The sequence below is a fragment of the Salmo trutta genome, chromosome 8 (assembly GCF_901001165.1).
Source record: "Salmo trutta chromosome 8, fSalTru1.1, whole genome shotgun sequence".
Taxonomy (NCBI): domain Eukaryota; kingdom Metazoa; phylum Chordata; class Actinopteri; order Salmoniformes; family Salmonidae; genus Salmo; species Salmo trutta.
This window is the reverse complement of record NC_042964.1, coordinates 14,049,725-14,063,757: the sequence shown is the minus strand read 5'-3', so window position 1 is coordinate 14,063,757 and position 14,033 is coordinate 14,049,725. Positions and strand designations below refer to the sequence as shown.

General features: G+C 44.5%; 1 protein-coding gene across 2 annotated transcripts in view; it reads right to left on the bottom strand.

Annotated features, from left to right (window-relative positions):
• Positions 1-14,033, bottom strand: part of LOC115198255 (inactive ubiquitin carboxyl-terminal hydrolase 53) — a 63,015-nt gene that overhangs the window by 22,955 nt on the left and 26,027 nt on the right. For both annotated transcript variants that reach the window (XM_029760066.1, XM_029760067.1), the window contains exons 2-11: positions 12,797-13,520; positions 11,730-11,822; positions 11,366-11,500; positions 9,418-9,528; positions 8,402-8,484; positions 8,177-8,261; positions 7,435-7,581; positions 5,383-5,532; positions 3,021-3,189; positions 1,088-1,240 (exon numbers count right to left, since the gene is read on the bottom strand). In XM_029760066.1, the coding sequence (XP_029615926.1) occupies positions 1,088-1,240; positions 3,021-3,189; positions 5,383-5,532; positions 7,435-7,581; positions 8,177-8,261; positions 8,402-8,484; positions 9,418-9,528; positions 11,366-11,500; positions 11,730-11,822; positions 12,797-12,940 (1,270 nt within the window). In that variant the 5' untranslated portion in view covers positions 12,941-13,520. The remainder of the gene's footprint in view (positions 1-1,087; positions 1,241-3,020; positions 3,190-5,382; positions 5,533-7,434; positions 7,582-8,176; positions 8,262-8,401; positions 8,485-9,417; positions 9,529-11,365; positions 11,501-11,729; positions 11,823-12,796; positions 13,521-14,033) is intronic.

The window sequence follows — 14,033 nt, the reverse complement described above, 5'->3', positions numbered from 1 at the left end:
AACCCGCGGAAGATATTTTCTCTCCTTCTATCCTCCCTGAGTCTCATCTCTGTAGCCTCTTCTCTCGTAAAGTAGGAGAAAGTCAGATACGATGGATAGAACTAGAAGCATGTGCTGCGGTCGTTGAAAATGCCAAACAACTCTGTGTAGCACAGAAAATGTGCTCGAAGAGGCTCTCTGTGAATAAGAACTGTGAAGGTTTCGGCTTCGCATTGAAATCAATGACGAGACAATTTTGCAAATTGCACAGTCACTCTATTGCCTGGATAAAGTGTCACGAGGACAATTCATCACTTTTCCCACAAGATACTTGACTGCTATTATTATTATTTTCAGTCATTCGGGGTGGCCGTGCTGTTCTCAAAAGCCCTGAGCGACTGGTAACTTTTCCAGTGCTGGGGGTTAGAAAACATTCAAAATGCATCATATTGAGCTGATGGCTTTAAGCAGGGAGTAACAACAAAGGGGGACCAAAACAAGGACAGACATTACGCAATCCTTCGTAATAACAAAGGAATGTGCAATAATAACTAAGGCAGTGTCCCAAATGGCACCCACTTTACAATATAGTGCACTACTTTTGACCCTGGTTAAAGGTAGTGCACTATATAGGGAATAGGGTGCTTAAAAGAGTCGACCCTTAGGCTCTTTCCTTGCTTCTCTTGTGCGCCCTCGCTTGCCTCTTCTCCTTGGGAGGTGTACGTGCTCCTGATCCCTCACTCCCATGTGTCCTCATTCCCTTCCTGTTCCATCATAAAGGTCACTTTTCAAACTCTGGCCCTTTTCCCTCCCAGGCCTTACTCCTCCTCTCAAAGTCTGTCCCTCTACCCTTTTGCGCTTTGGTTGCCTCTTTCCATGCTCCACCCCCCCCCCCCCCCCTCTATAGTAAAACTCTGTAATCTACCTGCAATCTTCTCTACCTCTAACCCAGTCACATCTTTCAGTCTCTTCTCTCAATATCTACCATGTACCTCCCAAATGTCTCACTCTGATAATACCCATTTTCCAAAGCTATGTGTAGAAATACCCATCCCTCTTCCTGTCTCCCATCATAAACCCCCCCCCCCCCCCCAACCCCTTGTCGTACCTGGTCCACGGCCCCCGCCAGTCTGGCCACTGCCCCTGGTACCGGTGGAAGGGGTCTGGCTATACGGTTTGAAGCTGCTGGGGCCCAGCAGAGCATTCAGGTTCTCCCTGGTCAGGTCCAGTTTCTTGGGGCCCGGAAGTGGAGAGGAGGGCGCTGGTTGGTTGAAAAGGAGGAGAGGGACAGAATGTTTTTATTTTTTTTAACATATGGATAGCCTATGTCTCTTCATGGATCCGTTTCTACTGGTGAGACAAACCAGGGTGGGGATCAATTCCAACAAGCAATTCTTAGAAATTCTATTAATAAGCTTCCTATTACCATTTACGATTCAGTTCATTCCAAAAAATATCTGTAAAAATTTCAACAAATAAAACAATAGTTTAGCACGACCCAATTAACAACATTTTTGAAAATGTAACGAAACATTTTCAGTCTTTCTTCTGAAGGCCAGTGAGCCGCAGTCACCATCACGACCTGGGGGCGAGGCCAGCTCAGAGAGTTAGAGAGCAGATCATTAAGGGGGATAAACCCCACCCCAAACAAATCCAGAGGTTTTTAATCCTCACACAGGAATGTTCAGCTGTACAAATGTACAACTTCTTGCCATTGCCAACAGCGACGGGTATTATGGTCGAGGTCGAAGTAAAAAAAAAAAAAAACATGTGTTTAATGCCTTCTGCTCATGAACTCTCGTAGTTCGGTTTCAAATCAAGTATTGATTGAGTGGTACAGAAAAGGTTGGAACACCGTTAGCTAATACACTAATAAAACAGTAATCCAACTAGAGTGCAAAATTCTAGGAACTTTACTCAAATTGACAGTTTTTCCAGAAAGCCCAGTTTGGAATATTCCTGGAATCAGGAAACAATAAGCAGGAAATTCAGGAATCCTCCAAACAGGATTTGGGGAATTTTAGTTAAGTTACTGGAATTTTGCAACCATAAATCCAACTGAAGTGATGGGCATCCAAAACTTGTTTTGAAGTCCAGCACATATTTGTAAAGTCAGTCACTTTTTTCAACTGCACGCATTTTCTGGTCATACAGTCAAAAAAGAAAATGTCAAGCAAATTGTGAGACTTCAAAATGCCAAAATTGTGGCCCGAACAGACCCATTGACCCAATCACATTAACAAAACAGAATTCAACACTGCAACATGTACTGTAGTTCCCCTTTTTTTACAGACTCTCTCCCACTGAATGTGGTGAGGCCGACACTTCACAGAAAGCAATTCATGTGCGTCTGGCACAGGGCTCAAATTTAGACCAAAATATTTAAAGGGGATGCTAGCCAAAAGGTTTGAGAATCACTGCTCTGTGGCAGTGGTGGTCATTTGGCTAGCACACGCTGTTAAAAAGAAGTTGTAACCACAGTCACACCATTGGCACTCGCTGGCATTAATTCCAAATTGCTCTTGCCGGAGATCTCTACTCTTAGAAGCACTTATTTTAGGACCCCCTCTCGCTGTGAATTTACTGCACCGACTTAAATATAGCATCCCCATGTTAAGCATTAATTAAAAGGAACTATGAATTATAAACGTGGTGTGTTGTTCCTGGGAATCGTCTCGAGTGAAGCTAAGGGGGTCGTTTGGAAAGGGGGGCCATTTGAATCTGGTCTCCAAAACACCTAAACCAAGACCACATTTGGTCTGAAGTTGTCTCAAGTCAGAGACCATGAGATAGAGACTGCGTTGCCATCGCAAAAACACCTGAAGTCACATCATGGGTTGATGACACCATGAAAAGTGATTGTACATTTGACTTAATATTGTTGGCATCCTGAAAAAAAACAATATTTAAGCAGAATTTTAATACGCAAACTGAAAGCAGTCATTTCCCCTCAATGTGCTGTAAAAGTTCCATGACTCTAGGGGTAGTGTGTAGTTCTTCCTATAAACGAAAAAAATAATGACCGTTTGTCCGATGTATACCTTGGACGTCTCCGTTGACGGGGGACTTGTAGCAGGAGTGGTCAGTGTTCTGGCGCGAGGTGTCGTCTACGGAGATGGCGCTGCCATCTGGGTTGGAGTAGAATAGGAGGAGGGGCTGGAAGTGGCCTTTGGTGCATTTGGTGACCACATCTTTCCACCGGGTCCCAATCTAGGATAGGGGAGAGGAGACTGGGAGGTCAGTAGGAGATACACATGAAGAGTGTGTGTGTGTGTGTGTGTGTTCCTGCTAGACAGGCAAAAAAGGCGAACTGGCATTTTCCCAATGTGACAAGAAAATAAAATGTTATCCGTGTCTTCCTGGCACCGAACAGTTTCCTCATCTCATTAGACAGAGAGGTCTTGTCAGAAGCCAAATGTGTCATTTAGTGCCAGTCAATACACATTACTACTTTTGAAGAGACTATTTATTTGATGAGCATCAGTTGCCAAAACCTAACCATGTAAATGTTAGGTACCTTGGAGTACACCTTTCAGAAAATGCTGCCTTGTAATTGAATTGGTTCATATATTTAAAGGGCTTGGGCTCTAAGAAATATTATCCTCAGAGTACATACTATCTTATGACTCATTTAAATTGATAGCGCACAAACAAAAACCCTGGGAGGAAAAATGTTGAAAATGCTTGCTTGAATTCTTTGAACCACTACCCTCAAAAACATATGGTGACCATAGACCAGGCATGTCACAAAAAAAACGGTTCAGGGAGGAAATTTCATTTTAGAATTCCACACGAAACTCTTTGTCCAAGGAGACATTGTTGTGCACTGCGAAAGCACATTGTCCCTTTGTCTTGGATCTTAAGTGAATATTATGCGTTGAAGCAGTTTCACAATCACATTAGCTGAGCAGAGTTAAGTGCGTGCCTCACTACAAAACGCCACAGAGGCAGACTGGAGGCTAACAGATGCTAGTGTGCGCCTTAATTAACCAAAGGAAGGAGAAGGAGAGAGGAGCAGAAGGAGAGAGAGAGAGAGAGAGAGAGAGAGAGAGAGAGAGACAGGAAGGAGAAAGTGCAAGAAAGGAATGTGACAGTAAAATGGGAGGGGGGGGTCTAATTAAAAGATGTGGAGAGGGTGCTCAAAGTTGACATTTTTCATGTTGGCCACTGATCCCCGCCTGGGACAAAAACAACATAGGCTTAGTGGAACCGCTGAACCACTGCTGCTGCAATAAATGATACAAGCAATTATGACAAGAACGACAGTCAACAAACCGCAACCATAAATGTCAAATATAAATATAGTTTTAAAAGCCATCCATAAACTGTAGGGTATTTCTGCTCATTACTTGGTGTGAGGCCGTAAGAGAACGAGTAGCAACACAGCAGGTATATGATGTGTTATTTGGTTGGCTCGGGTGCTATGCTGTAGCACTCTGTCCCAGTCGGGCTGAAGTGCATACACAGCACAAGCTGCTGCTGGATTGACTCCGAGCCAGCCAGCCTCTGCACCGCAGTCCAATCAAAATGGACTGGACAGACACACCCAGTGTTGTACATGATCATTCTCACGTATGCATGCACACACAACATACCAATTCTTAGTCATTTCAATTTGATATCCTGAAATGTGGAAGTCCACTAAACAGTGTAACTCAACTGTGGATGACTGATGATGCAATTAACGAGGGAAAGACGGAAGGTGTTTCCACTGGGAAAACCTAATACTAGCGCTGCTGTGTGTGTGTGTGTGTGTGTGTGTGTGTGTGTGTGTGTGTGTGTGTGTGTCCACCCTTGCAAACATGTGTGGGTGTTGGTGATTATTGCAGACTGTTCAACCCCACTGAAGACTCATCAACCCAGGGTTGGCGAAGAAAGATCGATGTGGCCCTTATAAGAAGATGGTGGAGACAAGAGATGGCTCGGGGAGCTCCCTGCTCTAATTCTCTTGTAAAACAGTCTCCTTTTTCATCAGCTCAGACAAGTACATTTCTCCACTTTGAGTCGTTGTCTAGGGAGGCTTTAGATCCAGATAATAGCAGATTTTTATCCCATGATATTATACATCAGCTTCCTGGAAAATCCTCTCATGTCAGATTGTATTTCTGATTTTATTTCAAATCAACTGGTTGAAGCCCTTTAAAGAAAGTTACCAACAAAAATGTTACTTTAGTTACTTGAATTCCTTTTTCTTGTCATAGTGTCATAGAGAGTGCATCACTACAGCAAACGAGACAGAGGCTTGTGTGTGTGTGGGGTGCGCCTGTCCATGCATTTATACGTGTATGGTCCGAGCAGCATATGTCAGCACAGCAAAAGAGTGAGATGCTATGAGTGTCGGTTGAGGTGTAGTGTTTTTACTCCCTTACTAGGAGGACTGTATGTCTTTCTCCCCTCCCTCACCTCTTTGACCGTGGCGTCGTCGAAGAACACCCATTTGGCGGACTTGGTGTGGAAGGCGAAGGCACAGTAGTGGCGACTGGAGTAACAGATCATCCCAACCAATAGAAGCTCTCCCTTTTTGGCGTGCTCGTCTGTCACCCGGTAGAAGAGCTGCGGGGACACACACACACACAAATTTAAATGACCTTATTTGGTCAAATTTTGCCCAAAACACTCCCACCCTGTCCATGAGTAATCTTGCTTAAGACCTAAAGACTTAGGTTGGCTCCCCGAACTTTAGCTCAATGGACTAACAGTCTTATCACACAGCAGAACCTTCTCAGTCAGATATACAGCATTTTATCAAAACATTCATGTTTGTCATCCACACAGTAGGATCTGGACAGTAAAATTGCCCTTCGACTTGGACTATTGCTGGCATCGCCTGCATGGTAAATTGCCACATCTCTAGCAGCTCAGGCAATCGTCAGTATAACGTCATCCTCCCACCAATTTGAATAGACTGCTTGATGAGGAGGTTGTGAAATAGCCTCTTGTTTTCCTGAATGGCTGGTTCTCTTTGGCCATGGGGGACAATGGATTCCTAGGCAGGGGGGAGGTTTTCTCCAACACCCAGCACAGTCACATGAATAGTACGAGTATGAATCAAGCCCTTTGTGGTACTTGGTGGGGGCGGGGTTCTGCTAGACTAGCTAGACTAATCCAGTTCTGGAATGCATGCGCTCAAAACAAGGAGAGGGGAAAAGAGGAATCTGTGCTTGTAGTATTCAAGGGAGATGGTGTTGTGTAATATGTTGGGCCTGGCCTATGACAGTTTGTTCTAGATTTGTAGCAGGTTTCAGTGAAGCTCAATCCTTTACTTCTTGAAGGAACAGGGACAGTGTCAGCCAGAGTTGAGTGCTACAAATGAAACCTCCTGTACGCCCATGTCAAGGACACTCTGTACTCCAACATGAACTCACACACACCACACCTTCCAGACACGCACCATTCTCTTACACATAATATACACACATTCACATGTAACCTTTCTCTGACTCTCTCTCTCACAACCGATCGCACACAAACACTGTACTCTTCCATCATGGCACTGAGGGGGTGTTGACACGATCTGGCCATGCAGCAGGGGCTTTTTGATCAGCGGCGTGGGCCAACTGGGCATTGCACCACGCACTGCTTACGCAACGCTCCGACTTACGCAGGGATAAAGCCCACTTTATTTCCCCCATATGCTCCATGGCACCAAAATAAACTGACCCTAACACAACCAGGGCAAGGAACACCAGCTGTGGAGGCTCCAACAAACAAACAAACAAAAAAAGACAGAAAGCAAATGGAGTAAAACCAGAATGCAGTGATTTGAACCATATTTTAGGAGATCGACCAATTCCAAATAGTGTATTATTGTTGTTTTTCCTATTTCCAGGGTTCACATTTTGGGGAGGCGAGGCAGCCATTTTGTTTGGGTGCAATCACTGCCTTGGCAATTTTAATCACACTACTTGACTAATCTGTTTTATTACGGGCTGACAGTGGAGAATTAAACATGTTTTAATCTTATGTGGAGGTTCTTGGCCATCACTAACTTTTTTTTTCACAGGTCTTTGGCTTGTCCCTGATCAAAGATCCAACTTTATATTGCCCTATGGTTTTTTTATGACAAAGTGATTGGAAAAGTACAGTTCTCCACTGTGTTTGAACCTTTTTTACTTTCTCTACAAACCACCACTTTCATTCAAACGAAACACAAGCGCAGACTGCCTTTGACAAAACGCTACATCAGTGTTTTCCAAACTCGGTCCTGGGGACCTCAAGGGGTGCATGTTTTTTTCTTCTTCTCCCCTAGCACTACACAGCTGATTCAAATAATATAAACTTAATGATGATATGGTTATTTGAATCAGCTGTGTAGCGCTGGGGCAAAAAACAAAACGTGCACCCCTTGGGGTCTCCGTACCAAGTTTGGGAAAGACTGCGCTACAATATTGAACTGATGTTCGTAGTAATATAATCCAGTTGTGCTTTTTGTCCCTGCTGGCTTGCCGTCCTTACCCCAGAGAGGTTGAGGTGTGGCCCCAGTGAGCGAATGACGTCCTCGGTGAGGTCTGACTGGTCTGAGTCCCACACGAAGCCGATGGTGACGATCTCCGGGGAGTTCATGAGGACTCGGCGGATCTTGATCCTCTGGCCACAGTTACTCTGGTGACAGCGAGAGAGGGAGGAGACAGATAACTAGGGGAGCAGAGATAACTAACCAGTTTAGCTAACAGGGCCGGGACGATACCGGTATTGCGATACTCGTTTGAATTGTGGCAAGGAAACAAAACATAAAGTGGATTTCACATCTTTAGGAAAACAGCCCTAATGTTGGAAACAAACATCATTATGCTTGTCATCCAGAGTCACATTTATTTATTTTCCAAGCGATAGCACACAATATTTTACATACAGGAGGTTTTTAAAGCAACAAAGAGTTTGATCGGCTTTGCGTTTTCATTTTTGCCATGGGAAAAAAAATATTGCGATACTGCTATCGTCCCAGCTCTATTAGCTAAGCAACTAAGCAAAGTAACCAGACAACTAAGTAACAAGAACCCTAAATACGACTTCACAGTTGGGGGGGGTCTGCTGTTGTCTTGCTAGTGACTTTCCGACTTCGCCCCCTACTAGTTGTTTAGTGTTATGAGAATGGAGCTGCATCCTGACTTGAGATATGCGTGCGCTAGTTTTTGCACAAAACTGCTATTGACATCAATGTATGATTTTATTAATGCTTGATAAGACAGACACTTACCGGACAGTTGCGGGAATCCCCGATGGTGCTGGCCGCTTGCAGCAGCTCTCCAAATGACTCGTCCCGCCTCTGATACACCTGTTGACTGGGAGAACCAGAAAGAGTGTGAGAGAAAGATATGGAGAGAGTTTACAGAGAGCGACAAAGCTACAAAAGTCACTCAGTAACCCTAAGAGTAACATGGAGAAATGTGTGTTTTGTGTGACGTCAGTAAGCATGGCTTACCAGAGGGCAGTGGTGGAGACATAATGCACTAGCTCAGTGAAGGGCAGGGGGTCGGAGGATGCCCCACAGCTACGGCAGACAGACTGCAGGGGAGAGGGGAACAGGAACACAACACAGACACATGGCCGTTAGCTAGGCGCCGCTTAGCCACTGCCAAGCACTAATGATCAAGCCAGCGTGTCATTTCACGAGGTGTAGTAGTTTGGGGGCAGTTATGGGGAAATTACTACTTTAGGGTGTTTGTGTGAACTGTAATGGGAGAGAGCGGAGTGTTTGTCAGTTGAGAGGAAAAGTGGCAGGCGGGTTGGGTTGTGTTTTGTGTCCGGTCTCCAGACTTCATCTATTGCCTCCTTTCTCAACACTGGGCCACAGCACTGCTGGCTTTTACACTATAGGGCCTCTACCGAAACATCAAAGCAACCCTCCTGCCGGAGAGCTACTGGGGTATACAGGCGTTTTGTTCCAACCCTAATGTAACTGTAGCAGAGCAAACTATTCCGCTACAGTGCACTCGACCACAACACGTTCTGACACCAGCGGTCCCAAAGCCACACGACACCCGATTCCACTAACCTGTTGAGCAGCTGATTAATTGAATCAGGTGTGTAAAAGCCTGCTGGAAGAAGATCTTGCATATCTACTTGCTCTCAGTTGGCCACCTATGCATCACCATCAAACCCTGCATCAAAGCTGTCTGATACGTTGACGACAGGACTGCTTTGGGATTTAGTGAGAAGAACATCGTACTGGCAGGGAGGGATGAGGAAAACCCCCTTCTGTATTCCAGAGTAGCAGCCCCACTCTGGAGACGTGACGAATTGGGTAGCTCCCATCTCAGACAGTGATCCATGTGGCTGCTGCTGTACCCCCGGGTGGTGTGTGTGTGTGTGTGTGTGTGTGATCCCTGTGCCTGCAACTGGATATGGACCTGTGTGTGTGTGATCCCTGTGCCTACAACTGGATATGGACCTGTGTGTGTGTGTATATGCTACCAAATGCTAGGAGTTTCCTTTAACCTGTTCGTAGAGTGTCATGGCAAACTTCTGGTGTGTGATGCAGGACTTGGAGGTGCAGGCATCTGTCTCCTCAGGCACAATGTGCAGGTGGATCTGTTCCAGAATATTCTCCTATGGAAATATAGCATGCCGATAAGAAATGGGTCAAAACAAACAGGTAATAGTTTTCACCGAATCACCATTAGCAAAGTTAGCTTGATCTTATCAAAAGGAATATTCACATTATCAAATTGAAACTTTGGTAATCAACCCCCTCTATTGAAATATTAGCAATCATCAGCTAATTAATTTTCCTCAGCATGTATTACCCTCAACTCACCCTCAGCTATACACTAATCTCCTTAATGTACCAGTAAAGAGAAAAATAATGTCTGGTAAACCAATACTTTCCCCCCTGATACATCTGTATAAACCTGTATTGTTTTGTGACATTTAACAGCTAGGGAGTTATGCGGTGCCTCAGTACTGTAGTTAAGAAGCCAGTCTGCGTGCAAGCGGCCTCCACTTGAAACTCACCCATGTTGCTACAGAATCCCACTGGGTTTATGAAAGAGTCAGGCTGCTTTTAGACCTTCATAATTTCACAGCCATTTAATCTGACACTGGCTAATTCTGCTCAGAAATTAATCCAAGTCGTACCGCTGAAGCATTAAAGGGCCTTGATTTTGTCTTTAATTTACACACGTGAACCTAAGATTCACATGGTTATTAGGTCATTAGGATAAAGAGAGAATAGCTATATGCAGGGATGATTCAGATGACATGCCTGACCAAATTGTAGGTAAAAATAACGGGACAAAAACCTGCGATCTCACTTTACATTTCTATTCTAGCTATATCATTAAAACAGGGTTGTTGCCAAACTGAGAATGGTGACATTGGTTACAGAACAAACATTTCGTTTTTTGTTTTGTCTGGCACCTGACCACCACCTTGGATTTGATTGGATTGTGCTTCTTTCTAAATCCTTGTTTATTCAAAACAAACTCCAGTACGAGACGCAAACCACAGGAATCTGAGGTAAATTTTACAAACGGCCTGTGTGAGTAGTTCCCTGTGTTGCCGGGGAGCTCGTAGAGTGGGCTTATTGGTTATTTGGTTTGGCTGGCCTCTCGTTTTCTCATCACCTCCTGTTCTACAGAGAAAGAGAGACTTAATTTTCAAATCCATTTATCCTCCTCTGTAGAATGAGCCCTCCTGAGTGACTGACCTCCCCACTCGAGAGCTGCTGCGCTGAACAGAAAATGAGTGTACGTTTGTGCTGAGTAGGTTTACAGCAATTTCGCTACAGCGTCAAACCCAATACTGGCAGACAGAGAACACAATGTACTGGAGTGTACCGTCCCCTAAGCCCTATGGCTAAAGAGGAACAAAATCATTAGTGAAGATGAAGTCTAAAACTAGATGTAATGTACAGTAATATTCCTAAATCCTGGATGTTTCTTAGTTGGTGTTGAAGCGTCTGAACATTCCTGGTCTGAGCTTGTAATGACATTTTCTCTGTTGGGTCTAGAATGAGTGTTAAAAAGAACAGGGTAAGAAAGCCTTACTACTACAGTGGAAGTTAGCCAAACTAAGCACAAGTGGACTGAATAGCTATGGTTATAATGAATCATTCAGAGGGCTCATAGAGACATCTTTAAATCACTCGGAGTGATGCTGCATACACAGTGAGGAAACCGTAAAGGCCCAAAGATGATGCTTCTGCTTCCATAACCCGCCACCATTATATATTACGGGTTGTGTCAAGGAGATTGGTGGGAGAGGGGACAGGGCTCTTTCAGACGGTGACTTTGTTGAAATTTTTGTTACAGCACGTCTGCCCTCATATGTCCCCAACCCACATTATAGTCTATCCCTGGGAAGGCCCCAGTCACCTTTGCTCAGAGGCCCCCCTGGATACCTGGGTTATGCCGGTAAGCTTGGTTGGTCACCATGGGAAACTTACGAAGCACTCCGCAGCATCGTCCATGAAACCGAGCTGAAAGCGGTGCTCGTCCTTAAAGGTCTCTGCCAGGGCATGACGCAGGTTGTCCGAGGGCAAAGCGCGCTCCCGACTGTGCTGGAACTGGGAGAAGATGCCCTGCGGAAAAGGAAAGAAGTTGGGAATTAACCAGACCATTCATTTAATTTGAGGTTTCTGAACAAACCTAACTGACCTTCAAGAACCTGAAAATGAAAACATTTCAAATGAATTATTAACAGCAGTTCAAGGAACAACTACGTGTCAGCAACAATAAAGCCCTAAAAAAGTAACTTAATTATATTGTGATTGCTTGCAACAACTGTAAGACTTGCTGTAGGGTGCATACCTTCAACGCACAGAAGATGCAAGAGTCTCCGAGACAGACGTGCCCAGGAAGCTGCCTCAGACTGCGTCTGAAGATATCCAACTGCCACAGCACCTGAACAATGGATTGAAGAAAATATATTATTGAGAAAGTATTGTCATGTTCATTAAGTTCCTAATTTTCCAAACCAAACTCTCATTATAACCCAGACTTGCCCAGCTAATCCTTCCCGATAACCTTTGATGAAAGACAGGTTTTTAATGGGATTTGTTTTAGAAACACTCATTCAGTTCCAAATGTGACACTCGAGGGCCAGTTAATAATTATGGGTGGAAATCAAGCTTTATCCAGCTTTACTTCACCTGTCCTCAAACATTCTCAACCATGGATTTGGGGCTAGTGATGGCCTTCCTTGGTAGATGGTGCTAAGATTTAAAAAGGGGGTCTCTGGTTGAGTCAGGCCATGAGGAGGACAGAGGAAGGGAGGGGAAATAAAGAGGGGAAGGAAGGCTACTGTTCCTTGGAAACATAGCCCTGGGTGTCAGACATCTTCACCCAGCTCAGCCATGTCTCACCCCCTGAGTCACGGCCTGGAAGAGTGACCTCACTGCGGGATGATTGCACCCGTCAACCCTGTCGCCAACTGCCATCCCACGAGCCAAAAACAACCTTCCAGTAACTTGCCGGGACATACTGACGAATTTACAGTGACTAAGCTATGGGCTTTGAGGCTGTAAAGTAATGCTGCTGTTGGTAAATATTTTTGTCCGGAGGGACATGCTGTCGACTCCTTTCTTATAACTATGCAACGCTAACATGAGTGACGTAGCCTACTGGAAATGAGAACATGTTTTGTATTGACTCGGCTTACCAGGTTTGCAATAAAGGGATTTGGCATTGTTGCAATTTACATTAAGCTATTACTAATGTCCCTAATCAGAGATTAACAGTGTCTCTACATCCATCCCATTGTTCTGGATACATAACCATTCAAAAACAAAGCATTTCTGTTCATGGCCATTACCTCTGCTGCATATGAAGAAAACATGCAGTAATAATTTACTATTTATTGGTAAGTTAGGACTCACCTGCACCGCACTGTTGAGAAAGCAGCTATTCTGCCCCGGCTCATTCAGCAGGCCTTTGGTGGGGGCTAGAGACAGCATGCTCCCCGGCTGGTAGGATTTGGCGAGATTGCCCCCCGGCTTCCTGAAGAACTTGGCCCATGCCATTTGATAGAGTGTCTGCCTTTGGACGGGAGTGGAGTGACTCGGTGAGGCAGACTGGGGCTCGTTGCTGGTAGCGGTGGGATCCCTCGCCCCGTCAAGAAACGAACCCCGACAATCTGAGGCTACGTTATTCCGCTATCAGCAGCTATTTTATTGCTACACATGGGCAACTACTGCCACCTCTCCACAGCTCGATAGGAAGGTGATTTTACCTTGTCCACCACTTGGAAGAGTCTTAAATGTCACAAGAAAATTGGATTTTTAATTTTAAGTCACTGGCTAGGAAGTCTTTTGAATCCAGAGAAAATCCTTTCAAAACAGATTGCTAGTCTGATTGTTCTTATGCATAGCCGTTTGACTCCTGAAGTAGGGGTGTTAGGAATTCTCTAACCTGGATCATTCTGCACTGGGGATTCAGTACAGGGATGGGAGGGGCTGTGGGTCCCGGTTGTCTGTGGGGGCTCTCCAAATTGGCCTGACGTTATTGAGCAGTCAAATAGAATTGATCGTCCCTTTCCAAGGTTCCTCCATAGCGAAGATCTATCCAGGCAGCTCTTACCATTGGATGTCAATTGGGTCTGATCTGTAAAAGAAAGAGTGAAAGGCGACTTGAGTCACAACAAAATAATAATTTAAACCTCTACGGGCTAGGGGGCAGTATTGAGAATTTTGGAAAAAAATATGTGCGCATTTTTAACTGCCTCCTACACCAACTCAGAAGCTAGAATATGCATATTATTGTTTAGGTTTGGATAGAAAACACTCTGAATTTTCTAAAACAGTTTGAATGGTGTCTGTAAGTATAACAAAACTCATATTGCAGGCAAAAACCTGTGAAAAATAGATTTAAAAAAATGAGAATTTTGTGACTGTACTATTTAGTGTCATTGTTTTAAAGATACCACAGTGAGAAAGGATTCAGTTCGCAACTCCTACGGCTTCCACTAGATGTCAACGATCTTTAGAAAGTTGTTGGAAGCTTCTGTCATGAATACAGACCGAATTAGAAAGCTTACAAGTTGACACGTCATCACTTCATTTTTTGCGCCTGCGCATGAATCTGAGAAGAGTGTCTTTGTCATTATCGTTTATTCTA